Genomic DNA, 17,719 nt, shown 5'->3' on the forward strand with positions numbered 1-17,719 from the left:
AAGGAATAGCGTTTCCATGAAAGGGTGTACATAGACTGCAACAATGCTTATGTAGGTGGTACGTGTCAAAGTAACATCCATATGGATGTCAGGATTTCCCAGCAAAACATTGCATCTATTGCATCCTGGTGCCATGTGTTCCCCTGGTGAGTGACGCACAAGCACCTGGCCATCCACGTGATTTAAAATAAAATGTAATTCATCAGACCAGGCCACCTTCTTCCATTGCTCCGTGGTCCAGTTCTGATGCTCACCCGGCCCATTGTTGGTACTTTTGGCCGTGCTCAGGGGTCAGCGTGGGGACCCTGACTGGTCTGCGACTATGCAGCCCCATATGCAACAAACTGCAATGCATTGTATATTCTAGACACCTTTCTTTTAGAACCAGCATTAACTTCTACAGCAATTTGAGCAACAGTAGTTCGTCTGTTGGATCAGACCACCTGATCCAGCCTTTGCTCCCCATGTGCATCAGTGAGCCTTGGTCATCCATGACCTTGTCATCAGTTCCCCACTGTTCCTTCTTTGGACCACTTTTGATGGGAACACCCCACAAGAGCTGCAGTTTTGCAGATGCTCTCATCCAGTAGTCTAGCCATCACAATTTGTCCCTTGTCAAACTCACTCATATGCTTACGCTTGCTCATTTTTCCTTTACCACTCACAGGTGAAGTGTATAACATCAATCAATTTAAATTATTGTTAATTAAATTAAATTATTATTATCATCTCATTACATTAAATTTACATTACAATTTAAATTATATCTCATTACCTTGGGACAAAATGTAAGCATTCACAATTCAAGGAGAACTGATGTGCATGGGGAGTGCTAGCCCATCTGGTCTGATCCCTCAGAATAGCTACTGTAGCACAAATTGCTGAAAAATTAATGCTGACTAACCGAAAGTTTCAAGGCATTTGTTAATCTCTCCAAAGCATTTGGAAACTGTAAATTGAGAGCTACTGTCACGACAAGATGTCTCTTGTGACCATAAGGGGACAGGAATTGGTGCCTTTTAAAATATGCACTGGGCTAAGAAACGGGTTTGTGTTGGCACCAGTGGTCTTCAACATCTTTCTCCTATGTGTTACAAAGCTTCACCCTGACAAGCTGCAAAGCTTTAATAGGCTCACTGTTGATTTTAGGCTGTACGGAAACCTTTTTAATAACCAAAGGTTCCAAGCAACCACCAAGGCCTCAGCAGTGCAGGTCCTTGAGTTTGCTGATGACTGCATGTTTGTGGTTCTCACCCCAGAAGACCTGCAAACCATCCTTGCCATGACTGTAAAGGCCTAAAGCAGTCTGGGTTTGTCAATAGTCAAGACTACCAAAACTGATGAGATATGCAAATGGAGGTCTAGCCCCACACCCACTATTCCTGTTTTCACTGTAGAACACTGTCCACTCACAATAGTTCCATGCTTTATATAAAATAAATCCTTTAAAATCCATCCCTAGGCAGTATGCTTTCTGAGGGCTGTAACATCGACCACGAAATCCACAACTGGATATAACAAGGCTCTGCAGACTCTAAATACTCTCAGATAAAAGGTTTTTTCAACTACCTTGATCTGCACACATAGTTAGTGTCTATAATGCTGTATCACTACTGTCCTATACTGCTGTGAATCCTGGGTCAGGCTCTGACCTGAGAAAAATGGAAAACTTCTTGCTTTTATGGGGTGCCAGGGCCTTAAATGTTTTTTGAGCAAATGGAATCCCTAAGTAATGTCGTTTATGGTGTTGCACTGCCTTCTTTTGCTGGGTTAATTTATTTGTTTCACACAGGTGTTAGATAAGCAATCTGTCCATATGTTTTGCTTAAAACAGAAACGGGTCAAATACTTTTTCATTTTCAAATAATTCCATTAAATGTCATAATGCTTTTTTTTTTTTTTTTTTTTTTAGAAATAACTGTTTCTTTTCTGTTTCTTTGTCATAAAGGTTACCTTCTCTAATGAAATCCTACGGGAAACAGATCAAAAATGCTGTGTTTGTTTTCCAAATGAGAGTGTATGAGGTTTTTGCACTGTTGCCACCTAAAACCTATGAAGGTAAGCTCTCTGTGAGAACTGTCCTGTTAAAATGATAAAATAAAATAAATTAATAAAACTGCTGAATAGTGTACAGAGCTCTGCAGTTTTAACTATGGGAAATGGCTAAAAGTAGTGTTTTTCAGATTCACATTTTGGTGTTTTCCGTTGATCTTGCACAGTTCACCCTAGATTAAAGCTTGTTCTTTAGTAGATTAGTAAAATCAGATTGTGAGTATATCATATATCATATCATATCATATCTCATATCATATCATATATCATATCATATCATATACTCCAGAAACAGAATCAGGGTTTAAGGAATAGTCACATGCTCAAAGAATGCATTTTTAAAAACTCCTTTTAAGACCTAAGATTCATTGGCTATAATAAGAATCTTAATGAAAAGCTTTAAAAAGTACACCACTCTTTATATTCACTTGAGTGGAAGTAAAGTAAGGTACATCTGCAGTGACTTCAGAATAGAAGAAACTTGATAATGCAACTTGGCGCACAATATACACTATATTGCCAAAAGCTCACGCTCACGCTCACCTGCCTTGACTCACATATGAACTTAAGTGACATCCCATTCCTAATCCATAGGGTTCAATATGACGTCGGTCCACCCTTTGCAGCTATAACAGCTTCAACTCTTCTGGGAAGGCTGTCCACAAGGTTTAGGAGTGTGTTTATGGGAATTTTTGACCATTCTTCCAGAAGCGCATTTGTGAGGTCACACACTGATGTTGGACGAGAAGGCCTGGCTCTCAGTCTCCACTGTAATTCATCCCAAAGGTGTTCTATCGGGTTGAGGTCAGGACTCTGTGCAGGCCAGTCAAGTTCATCCACACCAGACTCTGTCATCCATGTCTTTATGGACCTTGCTTTGTGCACTGGTGCACAGTCATGTTGGAAGAGGAAGGGGCCAGCTCCAAACTGTTCCCACAAAGTTGGGAGCATGGAATTGTCCAAAATGTCTTGGTATGCTGAAGCATTCAGAGTTCCTTTCACTGGAACTAAGGGGCCAAGCCCAGCTCCTGAAAAACAACCCCACACCATAATCCCCCCTCCACCAAACTTTACACTTGGCACAATACAGTCAGACAAGTCCTCGCAACCACCAAACCCAGACTCGTCCATCAGATTGCCAGATGGAGAAGCACGATTCGTCACTCCAGAGAACGCGTCTCCACTGCTCTAGAGTCCAGTGGCGGCGTGCTTTACACCACTGCATCCGACGCTTTGCATTGCACTTGGTGATGTATGGCTTGGATGCAGCTGCTCGGCCATGGAAACCCATTCCATGAAGCTCTCTGCGCACTGTTCTTGAGCTAATCTGAAGGCCACATGAAGTTTGGAGGTCTGTAGCGATTGACTCTGCAGAAAGTTGGCGACCTCTTCGCACTATGTGCCTCAGCATCCGGTGACCCCACTCCGTCAGTTTACGTGGCCTACCACTTCGTGGCTGAGTTGCTGTCGTTCCCAAACACTTCAACGTTCTTATAATACAGCTGACAGTTGACTGTGGAATATTTAGGAGCGAGGAAATTTCACGACTGGATTTGTTGCACAGGTGGCATCCTATCACAGTTCCACGCTGGAATTCACTGAGCTCCTGAGAGCGACCCATTCTTTCACAAATGTTTGTAAAAACAGTCTGCATGCCTAGGTGCTTGGTTTTATACAGCTGTGGCCATGGAAGTGATTGGAATCTGATTCTGATTCTGATTATTTGGATGGGTGAGCAAATACTTTTGGCAATATAGTGTATATTTTCAAAATTATTTCTTCCCCTATCTGTTAATGAACAACAAAATGTAGCTGTCTCGTCTATGCAAACACAATAACAACAATAAATATAAGCTAGTTTCTATTGTAAGACAAGCTTTTCATTAAGATGTCCATTTCATCAAAAATATGTAGCATGCAGCTGCACGGCTTGTATTCAACCTGCCTAAGTTCTCCCACACCACCCCACTGCTGCGTTCCCTCCACTGGCTTCCGGTAGCTGCACGCATCAGATTCAAAACACTGATGCTTGCCTACAAAGCCAAGAATGGACCAGCACCATCTTACCTCAAAGATCTTATTACTCCTTGCACTCCTCGCTCCCTCCGATCCACTAGCACTGCACGACTGGTCCCACCATCTCTCAGGGTAAAAGGTAGGTATTCATCTAGACTCTTCTCTGTTCTGGCAACGAAGTGGTGGAATGAACTTCCCCTAGATGTCCGCACAGCAGAGTCTCTGACTGTCTTCAAACGACATCTTAAGACCTACCTTTTCCTGAGGCATTTAAACTAGCTCTTACCTTTCACTGTTTATGGTTTTAAAAAAAAAGGCGAATGGTATCCTAAGTCTGTGACCTATTGAACCAGTGTTAATGTTTTCAATGATAGTGACTTAAAGCACTTTTGTATGTCACTCTAGATAAGAGCGTCTGCCAAATGCCAGAAATGTAAATGTAAATATGTAATAAATAAGCTGTGACTGTGATAAGGAGCTGTGATCAGGGCTTCAAGGTTCCAAAACAGTTTATTTTTGTTACTTTTTCAGACTGATGTTTTTATATCTCTGGTGGTAATTGTCAATTGTTGGGTTTATTTGGAACAGAGAGTTTTGACACTGTGTTGAAACAACTGGTGAAAGATCTCACAGATCCGGTGACCACATCATGTGCTGAGGTCAACCTGCTGTGGCCGCTATGCCATAGCCCGGACCTTTCTTTGCTGGGGCCAGGTCTACATGACATGGACCAGCACTACATCGAGGGGCAGGTCAGCCTCTACCCAATTATCATTATCCAAGCATAATAATTATTATTCATCTTCAGAGATTTAGAGTAGTGTTTTACAAACCCAGTTCAGGAATACACCTTCACAAAGCATGAAACTTCGACTGTATGTATTTTGTGTGTGGGGGTCTGGCAAAAATATTGGAATTGCAATTAAATTTTGAATATGAGCTCAAATTACAGTTTTAAGATGGTAAAAAAAAATTCTATTCACTTTGATAATGTGGGGCCCCGTTTTTTTAAAGAATTTAAGGAAATTGAATAATTGGCTGCTCTGCTGTTCCACACTTAGGTGGGTGTACGAAGATGAAAAAGCATTAGTAAGTCTCCAAAATGGGAATGCCAGTGTTTGCCAAAATATTTTAAAAAGTACTGTTCTGGACCAACTTTCTGTGAATAGGTGAGACAAAAAGCAACTTTGAATACCAGAATGAGAAAAGGAGAAAAGCTCATCTGAAGAATGCATCATCCTCATGACGTTTTTTTTTTTTTTTACGTCTGTAAAGCACAGTGTGAAGCACCAACCAGGCCCAACAAAGCCACTCCTCTGGTGAGGAAAAAGGCAGTAGGTGACAAGAACTAAATCCACTGATTTGCATGTGAGGTTTCCATTGACCATTGTCATATCATTTTTTATCTCACCAAATTACACAATGTATATTTTTCACAATGTAGATTTATTATTTCATTGTGTGATTTAAGTTTTCCCTTAATTTTGCGATTATCTAATCACCCAAAAGTGTGGTAGCAGTAATATCATGCAGAAACAGCAGCTTTGGGTAATGTTCACCATCAGAATGGGGGGGAAAATGTCATCAATGATTTTGGAGACCCTGTTTTGAATATCAGGTTCCACGTCTGTCAGCATGATCAGAAAGCTGAGGCTGCGGTGGGTAAATGCTCACTATAACAAGACAGTTGAAGACTGGTCTGTAGAATCTCGATTTCTGCTCGAGGCACACAGATGGTAGGGTCAGAATTTGACAGTGGTAGCATGAATCCATGGACCCAATCTGCCTGGTTTCAACAATCCAGCCTGATAGAGTTGGTGTAATGTTGTGGTTAATGTTTCCTCGGAACACTTTGGGCCTGATATTACTGATGAACTGAAGATTTTCTGTTGTTTCTAAGGTACTATCAACACTGGCCTCCCAATTGCATTTCCAAGGTTTGATCCTTTACTACGCTTAGAGCCGTTTTAGATCAAACACATACAAAATCTGCCAGGCAGAAAAGACAATTCACAAGGGGAAAGGAAAGATGCACATTTCCCTCTTATAGTGGTTGATTTTGCTTTGGGATGACTGTCAGTAATAAGGTTTAGGGGAAATATGATCTGATAATTCATTAGCCTTGATTTTTTGAACTATTAGGAAAAAAGAAGACTGAAGACTGAACTGTAGTCTTTTAAGTTGAAAAAAAAATAGAAACATAATAGATTCATTGATTCACAAACTACTGAAGACAAAGGGCAACCTCTTAACCTGTTAAGTTTTAATAATTTTTATACTTGATGATGTTCTAAAGACTGTTTATAGTTATCCTTCTGTGAATTTCATATACACCTAGTTGCAATTTTATGTTGTCTTTCCACAGCTACCTGGAGGCAGGATGGGAGGAGGAACATTAGAGTACGATCCTTTCACCATATGTGAGAAATCTCAGGAGGCACCCACACCCCTTCCCCCAGCTGATGCTCTCACCATTAATTCAGTCCAGCTGTTTGGAGTAATTTTTCTCCATTTGCCAATCCATCAGAGGTGAAAACCATAATTCCAAGTTCCTGAAAATAATTTTTTCTTTTATCTGTGGTTGCATGTCCTACTTAGCATCTTTGATCTTGTGATGCAGCTCTGGTTTATTACCCAGAGTTTACACTGAAATGAAGGGAGAGAATCTGCATTAAACTGGTTTAATAGGCCCCTGAGGCAAGCTAAATTTAGCTAATTAAAGTTATTCAAGTATTTTAGTAGATTCATCTGCTTCTTTTAGAAACTGCTGCAAATGGTGGTTACTTTACTAGACTGGATAACCTCCATTTTCCTGAATGTTATTGTTGAAAGACATTGCAGTTTAATAAAATAAGTAAAATAAAAAATAAAATAAACAAATATAGGTTTAAAAACAAACATTTTCTTTAATTACAGGAACCTGATCACTGACACCCAGTTTCCAATTGCAATGCGGGTTTCTCCATGTTGCTTCGGGCTGGGATTAGATTTGCTAGTGTGTGAGATAGCTTTGCTCCTATAGCACTTATCAATCTCCACTTCCAGGGTTCAGGTCCTGGAGCAGTTCTGTGAGTGTTTGAGGCAGCTGAAGGGCACTCGGCAAAAGATGGTCCAAATACATGTAACAGCTGCTTTTTGCAGCAGTCTGAAGGTAAGCTGGCAACCAGTGTACTTAATTTCACACTCTTTTTCACTCACCATGTTAGACATGAGTGACATAATAATGTACAATACACAGTTCCATTTGCTCAGTTTCTGAATTGTTTCTTAGTGTGAAACAATGTCTATGTAATATCATCAGTATATGATTAACTTTCACTCATTACATACAATATGTGGACAAAAGTATGTGGGGTTTCCCCAAACTTCTGCTGCAAAGATGAAAGTACAAACCTTCACAGCAGCATCCCAAAATTATGAGCAAAGCCTTGCCAGAAGAGTATAGGGTGTTATAGCAGCAAATGGGGAGCAAACTCCATAATCATGCCACACTTTTTTGAATACATGTCCATATATATTTGGCTTAGTGTATTAATGCTCTAAATGATGTAAATACCTACAACTTGAGTATGATTTTTAATCCACATATGATAGGTTATGAATGAATTGCATGTTAAGCCTCTCATACAGTGGATAAAAAATTCTACATGCTTCTGGTAAAATGGATTTTGTGAAATGACCAAAATCATATCAGATCTTTTCCTACCTGTGAAATACAGTGGAAATGTTTTAGGGACACGTCTTTAAAAGCTTCTTACGGAAGTGAGCACATTTCCTTTACTTGTAATATCACATTTAGTCTTTGTGGCTACCAACTTGGTATTTTGATTGACCTTTTTTTTTACTCTTACTAAAATTTTACTTGCAAAAATTGGCAACAGTTTATCCAATTGCAAGAGACTCTCCTGTGCACAGCCCTCTTCAAATCATTCCGAAGGTTTTTGATAGGATTTGTTTGTTATTGTGCTGGAAGGTGAAAATGTATAGGGGCATGCATCTTTTATGCCAAAATAGATTGATATTTAGAGCTATCCATACTTTCCTTATTTTGGCTAAAGCCCTAGTCCCATCTGAAGAGAAGAAGCCCCATAGCATGATACTGCTCCTACCATGCATGACTATGGATATGATATGCTTAGGGAGATAAGTACTGCTTTTGCATCAAACAAATATGGATTGGTCTTATGTGTAAGACTTGGTCTGCAACTTACTTTTGGAGGCCTTATGAGACCTCCTTGAGCTAATTTAGTCAATTGAATCCTGATGGCATTGGTCTAGAGAAAAATGAGTCAATGTATCATCCTTATATTGCAAGACTAAACTATGCAATGATGGGTCTTCAAGATCTGCCTTAAGCATCTGATTAAATACATTGGGTGAGAGCTCAAAGCCTTGTGACATTCTGGTGTAAATATACTGTTTGTCAGTATTAGTAAAGGTCAACATGTGTCTAATTTCTTCTGCTAGTGGTATGCTAAAAAACAGCAGATCAGAGGTTCATCACTGTGAAGTATTTGATATCTGGAGGAACATTAGTCAACAGCATCTGTAGATTAAGAACCTCTGCTAGACTAATCTGCTACTGTGCCAATAACTGCATGTAGATTATGTTCTAAGTGCCATTTTATTTATTTGCATTAATCAGAGGCAAGATATGGGTATTACAGTAGCTCTCTGTTTCAGTTAGTACTAGGCCTTCAGAAATTTTCCAAATACCAGACTCTGCTTTGGGATTCAAAGGATATTAAGATCTGCATGGTAGGAGATCATTAGTGTGGACCTGTACTCTAACAGGACTGGCTGCTTCAACCAGGCCTACATCAGTGTTGAGACCATAACATGTTTTTACATTTCTATTAACAACTCATCTTTTTGAGGTTCCTATCCTGAACCTCCAATACTAGAGTTTGCACATTGTCACTAATTACTACCCCCTTGAAACATAACTTGGACTTACACTTGTGTAGGTGGCTACAATGTCTACCATTATGAGTGTTATTCTTCCCTCAATTTCAAACTTTAGCATAGTGTAAGGAAGGCGGAAGTGTTGGAATCCATAAGCAGATTTATTGAACAATCACAGCAGGCAAAAACGTGGTCAAAAAAACGAAGCAAAACTGGTCAAATCAGGAAATCAGTGAAGCGGAGACAAATCCAAATCTCTAGGCAAAAATCACAAGAACGATGTCAGGCTTGGTATGAACACAAGTGATCGATACTTCACGTTGAATGAAGTGAGCATGTCTCTTTTATGTGTGTGGGAACTGGAAGTGTGTGATTAGCATTCGGGAGAGGCCTCTCTCTGGCATTCAGCCTCTCTGTGTGATGTGACGGAGCCTCCCCCTCTAGGAATACCTCCCAGTGTTTGACGACATGGCCGACCTCTCGGACGGGGAGCGGGCTTATCAGGATGGGTGTGATGGAACTCCTCTATCAGTGAGGGGTCCAGAACGTCTGAGGCATCAACCCAAGAGCGCTCCTCTGGGCCGTAACCCTCCCAGTCCACCAAGTACTGTAGCCAATTCCTGACTCTGCGTGAGTTCAAGAGAGCATTCACCTTTTATGTGGGTGCCCCATCAATGTCCAGTAGGGGAGGAGGTTCGAGGACCAAAGAGGAGTCTGGGCGTTTTCCGTGATAAGTTTTAAGAAGCGAAGCATGAAACGAGGGTGAAATGTGGTAAGTGGAAGGGAGCTGAAGGTGGTAGGTGGCGGGATTTACCTGACGTGTAATTTTGAAAGGACCGATGAATCTTGGGCTAAGCTTATGGCAGGGGAGACGTAGTTTCAAGTTCTTTGTGGAAAGCCAAACCAGCTGTCCTACCCTGTACATGGGGTGTTGGTATTTGTGTCGGTTGGCCTGGGCGCTCTGTCTCTGGACTGTCCTTTGAAGATGAACATGTGCTCGTTCCCAGGAATCTGCCTATTTCCTGATTAAGCCTTTCTACGTGTCCATTACATTGGGGGTGGTAACTGGATGTGAGGCTCACATTAATTCCCAGTCTGCTGCAGAAGGCTCGCCATACTTGAGAAGTGAATTGCGTTCCCCAGTCAGACACAATATCCTCCGGTAGCCCAAAGTCCTGGAAGACATAATCAAATATTGCCATGGCAGTTTCCATTGCTGTGGGAAGACCCTTGAGGGGAATCGGTTTACACGCCTTGGAGAATCGGTCAATGATAACAGGGATAGTGGTAAAGCCCCTTGACTCCGGGAGGTCGGCCAATGGCTAGGGGTTGCAGCAGTCCCTCCGGTAACTGTCGGCTGGTGCGAACTTGAGCGCACGTGTCACAGCACTCAATGTATTCTTTGATGTCTTGGAAGCTAGATGGCCACCAGAATCTTTGTCCCACCAATTGTGCTTTACGCTGAATACCTGGGTGACCCGAACTGGGGGATTTGTGAGTCCACTGTATAACACTGTATGACAACGGGACATAAAGCTTGGAAGGAGGACACGAGGCTGGAGGAGGGTCTTTTACATGGGGGTGTTGGATCTCCTCTACCAGGTTCCACTGTATTGGTGCCAGGATAACTGTGGATGGAAGAATTGGTTCTGGGTGAGTAATGATGTTTTTGGCTACTTGTTGTCTTGAGAGAGCGCCTGCTTTGCTGTTCTTAGAACCTGGACAGTAGGTAACTGTGAACTAGAACCTGGAGAAGAACATAGCCCATCTTGCTTGGCCAGGATTCAGTCGTTTTGCCCCCCGAAGATATTCTAGGTTGCGGTGATCAGTGAGGATCAGGAAAGGGTGACGATCTCCCTCTAACCAGTGACGCCATTCCTCAAGAGACTCCTTCATAGCTAATAATTCTCTGTTACCCACATCATAGTTTGTCTCTGCCGTGGTCAGCTTCCTTGAGTAAAAGGCACAGGGGTGTAGCTTACCAGGGGTCCTGTGACATTGAGAGAGCACCGGCCCGATACCACAGCTTGAAGCGTCGACCTCCAGCACAAATGGGAGGTCAGGGTCAGGATGACGAAGAACAGGGGCTGTGGTGAAGCTGTTTTTCAGTTTATTGAATGCTTCTCGGACAGAGTCAGTCCAACTAAGTTTCTTGGGTTTGTTCTTAAGAAGTGATGTTAGGGGACTGGCTATTTTGCTGTAGTTCCTGATGAACTGTCTGTAGAAGTTGGCGAACTCCAGAAAGCGTTGTAATTCCTTGATAATGGCTGGTTCGGGCCACTCCGTGACTGCTTTGACCTTGGCTAGATCCATCTCCACCCCTGTGGAGGACAGAACATACCCCAGGAAAGTCATGGTACGTCGGTGAAATTCACATTTCTCCAGCTTTAGGAAGAGGCGTTTCTGCAGTAGGAGCTGTAGCACATCACGGACGTGTTGGATGTGGGTTTCAAGGGAATCTGAGTAAATCAATATGTAGTCGATATAAGCAATAACATAGCAATTGAGCACATCATGAAAGATCTCGTTAATGAGGGACTGGAAAACTGCCGGGGCATTAGTTAGTCCGTATGGCATGACAAGCTACTCGTAGTGTCCATTACTGGTGTGAAAGGCCATTTTCCATTCGTCCCCCTCCTTGATCCTGATCAGGTTGTAATGGGATATGGATAACGAAAAGTAATTGTGTTAAGGCCCCTGTAATTGATGCATGGGCGGAGGCTGCCATCTTTCTTTTCAACAAAGAAGAAGCCCGCTGCTGCTGGTGAGGTGGAGGGACGGATGTAACCTGCAGCGAGAGCTTCCTCTACATATTCCTCCATGGCCTGGGTCTCTGGTAGGGATAACGGGTAGATCCGGCTCTTGAGTGGCATAGCGTTGGGTAAAAGGTCGATAGCACAGTCCTAGGGGCGATGAGGTGGAAGATGGGTGGCTCTCTCTTTGCTGAACACCTCCCTCAAGTCTTTGTATTCCCTGGGCAGAGAAGTGGTTTCAATGGTTGTGGGACTTTCGATGGAGGTTGTAGGCATGGTCGTGGCATGGAACTGTGAAAGCAGGTTTGGATGCACTGAGGAGACCAGCTCTTGAGTTCTCCTTCCCTCCATGAGATCACAGGGTCATGACGCTGTAGCCATGGAAGGCCCAAGATGGCCCAAGAAGGGTTGGTGGAAGAAGATATTAGATTAGATTAGATTAGATTAGATTAGATTAGATTAGATTAGATTAGATTAGATTAGATTAGATTCAACTTTATTGTCACTGCACATGTGGGTACAAGGCAACGAAATACAGTTCAGCATCTAACCAGAAGTGCATTTTCGCAGTGCAAATAATTAGCATATATAATAAGTATATAAGCAATAAATAATTTGCATATATAAACAATATATAAAAATATATAAATAATTTGCATATATAACAGTATCTAAACAGTATACAGAGAGAGGTAAATGCAATGAGTGCAAATGAGCAAATGATTATAGGTGGTGCAATAAAGAAGGTATTGTATACCATGATAATAATTAAATATGTAAACAGTATACAGAGAAGGAGTTATGTACAATGAGTGCAATGATTTAGATGTATGCAATGAGGAAGATGTTGTATACTATGATAAATAATTTGCATATGTAAACTGTACACATATGTAAAATGTACACAGAAAGGGTTATATACAGAAAAAGGTTATATACACTGATAATAATGTGTTCAGTCAATGTGTGTGTGATCGGGTGGAGGCAGAGTTCAGCAAAGAAACACCTGTGGGGAAAAAGCTGTTCCTAAACCTGTTGGTCTTGGTCTGGAGGCTCCTGTAGCGCTTCCCAGAAGGCAGGAGGACAAAGAGTCTATTGACAGGGTGATAAAAGTCCTTAATGATTTTACGTGCTCTGCTGAGACAACGCTTCCTGTAAATGTTCTCGATCTTAGGAAGTGGAACTCCTACGATGCGTTGTGCAGTTTTCACCACCCTCTGCAGCGCTTTCCAGGCTGACACAGTGCAGTTCCCATACAAGACAGTGATACAGCCGGTCAGGATGCTCTCGATGGTGCAACGGTAGAAGTTCACCAGGATGTCTGAAGAGAGATGGTTCTTCCTCAGAGCCCTCAGGAAGAAGAGGCGCTGGTGAGCCTTCTTGACCAGACTGGAGCTGTTGGTAGTCCAGGAGAGATCCTCGGAGATGTGGATACCCAGGAATTTGAAGCTAGTGACACGGTCCACCACCTCTCCATTGATATGAATGGGTGTGTGTGTCACCTTTCTCCTTCCTGAAGTCCACTATGAGCTCCTTGGTCTTCGTAGTGTTGAGCAGCAGGTTGTTGCCAGCGCACCACTCAGCTAGACGGTCTACCTCCTCTCTATAAGCTGACTCATTGTTGTCTTTGAGTCCAATCACCGTGGTGTCATCTGTAAACTTGATAATTGTGTTGGAACTATGTACAGGCTTGCAGTCATAGGTGAAGAGAGGGTAGAGGAAGGGACTCAGCACACAGCCTTGTGGTACTCTGGTGCCAAGGATGAGGGTGGAAGAGCATTGGCGATCTATCCGAACATGCTGGGGCCTGTTGGTTAGAAAGTCCAGGAGCCAGTTGCATAGTGATGCGTTGATGCCCAGGTCTCCAAGTTTGGTGAATAACTTGGAAGGGATGACAGTGTTAAACGCTGAACTAAAGTCCAGGAAAAGCATTCTGGCATAGGTGTCTTTATTGTCCATGTGAGAGAGGACTGAGGGCAGCGCTGTGGAAACTGTGTAGTGGAATGTGGAAACAAGCAAATTGATGAGGGTCAAGGTGGCAGGAAGACAGGTTTTGAGGTGTGCCAGGACCAGCTGCTCAAAAACACTTAGTGATGATGGGGGTGAGCGCTACTGGGCGGTAGTCATTAAGGCAGGATGCAGTGGAGTTTTTTGGTACAGGCACAATGGAGGTGGTCTTAAGGCAGGTGGGCACAATAGCTTGGGCTAGAGACAGATTGAATAAGTCCGTTAGGACCCCCGCCAGCTCCCCAGCACATGCTCTGAGGACGCGCTCTGGGATACCGTCAGGCCCTGCCGCTTTCTGTGCATTGATCCTGCTTAGTACTGCACTGACATCATTAGTGGAGAGTGTGAGTGGCTGGAAGTCTGCCGGGAGCTCGATTTTGATTGCTGGCTCCAGATTATCCCTTTCAAAGCGAGCATAGAAGTTGTTTAGCTCATTGTGAAAGGAGATATCAGTAGACAGGGGTGAAGGGTTGATGGGCCTGTAGTTGCTAATGGCCTGAATGCCCTGCCACATCTGCTGGGGATTGGAGTTGGAGAAGTGTTCTTCAGTACTCAGCTTGTAGCAGTACTTGGCCATCTTAATGCCCCGCTTCAAATTGGCCCTGGCTGTACTGTAGGCCTGTGCATCACCAGATCTAAAGGCAGTGTTGCAGGCCTTCAGTAAGAGGCGAACCTCTTTGTTCATCCAAGGCTTCAGATTTGGGTACATGGTGATCTGTTTCTGGGTGGTGACACTGTCTGTCGTGGTGTTAATGTAATCCAGTATAGAGGAATCGTAACCTTCAATATCTAAGTGGGAACCACAGGTCGCCTGAGTGACAAACATGCTCCAGTCGATGTGTTGAAACTGGTCCTAAAGTTCAGTGTCTGCCCCCACTGGCCACACTTTGATTGTCTTTACTGTTGGCCCCAAACATTGGATGAGTGATAAGTATGCGGGGTAGAGGAACAAAGAGAGGTGATCCGATTGTCCCAGGTGGGGGAGGGGGGTAGCCTTGTAAGCTCCGGGTATGTTGGAATAAACATGGTTCAAGGTTTTATTTCTTCTGGTGTGGAAGGAAGCGTGCTGGTGAAATCTAGGGAGCACTGTTTTTAAGCTGGAGTGGTTAAAGTCACCCACAACAATAAAAGCAGCATCTGGATGACTTGACTGTTGTGTGCTAATGGCTGCATGTAGTTCTTTCATTGCAAGCTTGGCATTAGCATCTGGTGGAATGTACACAGCAGTAACAATGGTTGATGTGAATTCTCTGGGCAGATAAAAGGGTCTACACTTAACCATAATAAATTCCAGGTTAGGTGAGCAGTGTCTCCTAGTGATAACAGAGTCTGTACACCAAGCTTTGTTTATATAAATGCACAGCCCTCCACCTCTGGTCTTACTGGTGTCCTCTGCCGTCCTGTTTGCCCGGAAAACATAGTGTTCGGCTAGCTCAATATCGCTATCTAGAATGCCACTATTCAACCATGTTTCTGTGAAAATCATGATGTTTGAGTCCATAATCCTCTTATTGCTGAAGATGTGCAGTCGTAGCTTGTCCATTTTGTTGCCCAGTGACCGAACATTACCGAGGAAAATGCTGGGTAAAGAGAGCCGATGCGGCGTAAGCTTTAGCTTAGTCCTTAGCCCGCCACACTCCCCCCGCCTTTGTTTATGGTCTCGACGCTGCCTGCGAGCACTTCCACCCAGCCGGGCAGAGCGAGTAGCCTCCGGTGTTCTGGAGATCTCTGGGATGAGTCGGAGATCGGCGATAGAAGTAACAGAATGGCGTAATCCAATGTCAAAAGGTTCTTGCCTGCTGTAGGATGTTAAAGCAAAGCTGTTCTGAGTGAACAAATTGGCAAGGAATAAAAAAATAACTGCCAAAATGCAAAAACTGGTGAGACGCTGAGCCATGCATTGTGCATGCGCCGCCATCTTGGTCTGTAACTAGAATGAGGTAGAAGGTGAGTTTGTAACGAGTGAGATATCCTCCTCCTATAGGTTGATCATTGACGGCCGTCACTTGTAGCGGTGGAGTGCAGAGTATGGTGGGAGACTTAAGTTCTCAACAAGATCTTGGTCGATGAGGTTGACGGCTGTCCTGGAATCTATGAGCGCTGAGACAGGCACAGTATCAGGAACATGGCATATCATAGCAGGTAGAGTCACGCTGAACATAAGACTACTTGTGCTAACCTGGGGTTTGGAAGGATGTTTGGGGCATCGGTACACCTGGTGGCTGGGTTGTGTGCAGTAGTAGCAGAGTCGTTGTTGAATACACCGCTGGCGCTCTGCTTCAGATACGCAGGTATGGCCTAGTTGCTTGGGCTCACCGCTACTCTCTCGTGGGTCAGGGGCATTGAAGTGGTGACTTGGTTGAAAGTGAGCGCGTAGGTTATGCTGGTGTTGGCGTCTCGGATTATCCAGACGAATCGCTGTGGTAATGAACTGAGAGAGGGTCATGTTGTCGTCCCTGCATACCATGTCAGTTTATAATGCGGGGTGTAGGCCTTCCCTGAACACCGCTAGCAGAGATGTTTCATTCCACCCAGATTGCACTGGGTGCGGAACTTAAAAGCGTAATCTTCAGCTGACTGATTACCTTGACGCAGTTCCAAGAGCTGAACCAAAATGTCCTTCCCACCCTCTGGGTATTCAAATACCTCACACAGCAGACTAGCAAAGTAATTAGCTGAGGTTTTCACTTGTGGGTCGCTATCCCATATGGCGGAAGCCCATTCGAGTGCCTTTCCAGTAAGCAAAGAGAGAATGACCGTAGAGATCCTGCTGATGCACGAAGTAGTTATCACACTGCCGAAGGAAGCCACAACAGCGTTCGGCAGAACCGTCCAATTTCTCCGGTAGCACCTTGCATGGTGCTTCGCGTGATGTCGGGGTGGGAATTGCTGGAGCTGTGGAAGCTGTGAGAGCTGCAGACTGAGGCTGATGATTAGCATTCTGAAGCACTGCGACTTGCTCCTGATAAGAACAGATAATCACGCCTTGACTAATAATGATGGCTTGTAAATCCGCTGGACTCGTAGGCGCTGAAGTATCGGAGGCACCGGAGGCGGAAGTGTTGGAATCCATAAGCAGATTTATTGAACAATCACAGCAGGCAAAAATGTGGTCAAAAAATGAAGCAAACCAGGAAATCAGAGAAGCAGAGACAAATCCAAATCGCTAGGCAAAAATCACAAGAACGAGGTCACAAAACTAGGTCAAACACAGTATCCACAGATAAGAATGAAGAGCAAGACTTGGTATGAACACACATGATTGATACTTCATGTTGAATGAAGTGAGCATGTCTCTTTTATGTGTGTGGGAACCGGAAGTGCGTGATTAGAATTCGGGAGAGGGCTCTTTCTGGCGTTCAGCCTCCTCATGTGACGTGACATATAGGTTCTTGATCAGATCCAGTTGTTTTAAATGGAAGTTGACCCCTACCTTTAGATTTAACTCTTATCTATTACTCTATTACACTTGATATTTATTTTTAGTTTTTAGTTATTTTTTTTCTCCAAGAGTGTGTATATGTTTTATATACACAGTAGATATGCTTGTAGCTCAGAATTAGGTTGTAAATTGTGTTGACATTACAACTGCCACCCATTTAATCATATTTTAGCATATGCTAACACATTATAAAAGTATATTTGTTGGAAGTTAGATGTTTGCCTGCTTTTACACTCCTAATGTATGTAAACTCTGTTTGTCTCTTTCTCCAGTGTTTGGCATTGGCTAATGTATCACTTGGTCCAGAGAAGGTGCAGAAGCCAGCTCTCACTCTCCTATTGGGAGCACTGGAGAGCTCGAACCTTCTACTGCGCTGTGTGGCTGCTGAGGGTTTAGGCCGATTTGCACAGGTTGTTGGTGACCACAATGTAACAGTCTCCCTCAGCTTGATGAGCTTTGATAAGTAAGTGTTGTTGGAATCATCCGTATCTTGTTATATTTCTTAAACCCACTCTGTATCATGTTTTTCAAACTTCTAGTACAA

General features: G+C 43.3%; 1 protein-coding gene across 6 annotated transcripts in view; it reads left to right on the top strand.

Annotated features, from left to right (window-relative positions):
* Positions 1-17,719, top strand: part of heatr5a (HEAT repeat containing 5a) — a 60,296-nt gene that overhangs the window by 20,850 nt on the left and 21,727 nt on the right. For all 6 annotated transcript variants that reach the window (XM_058398729.1, XM_058398731.1, XM_058398730.1 and 3 more), the window contains 5 exons: positions 1,949-2,058; positions 4,657-4,820; positions 6,434-6,597; positions 7,114-7,219; positions 17,448-17,638. In XM_058398729.1, the coding sequence (XP_058254712.1) occupies positions 1,949-2,058; positions 4,657-4,820; positions 6,434-6,597; positions 7,114-7,219; positions 17,448-17,638 (735 nt within the window). The remainder of the gene's footprint in view (positions 1-1,948; positions 2,059-4,656; positions 4,821-6,433; positions 6,598-7,113; positions 7,220-17,447; positions 17,639-17,719) is intronic.

The sequence above is a fragment of the Hemibagrus wyckioides genome, linkage group LG09, assembly GCF_019097595.1.
Source record: "Hemibagrus wyckioides isolate EC202008001 linkage group LG09, SWU_Hwy_1.0, whole genome shotgun sequence".
NCBI classification, from domain to species: domain Eukaryota; kingdom Metazoa; phylum Chordata; class Actinopteri; order Siluriformes; family Bagridae; genus Hemibagrus; species Hemibagrus wyckioides.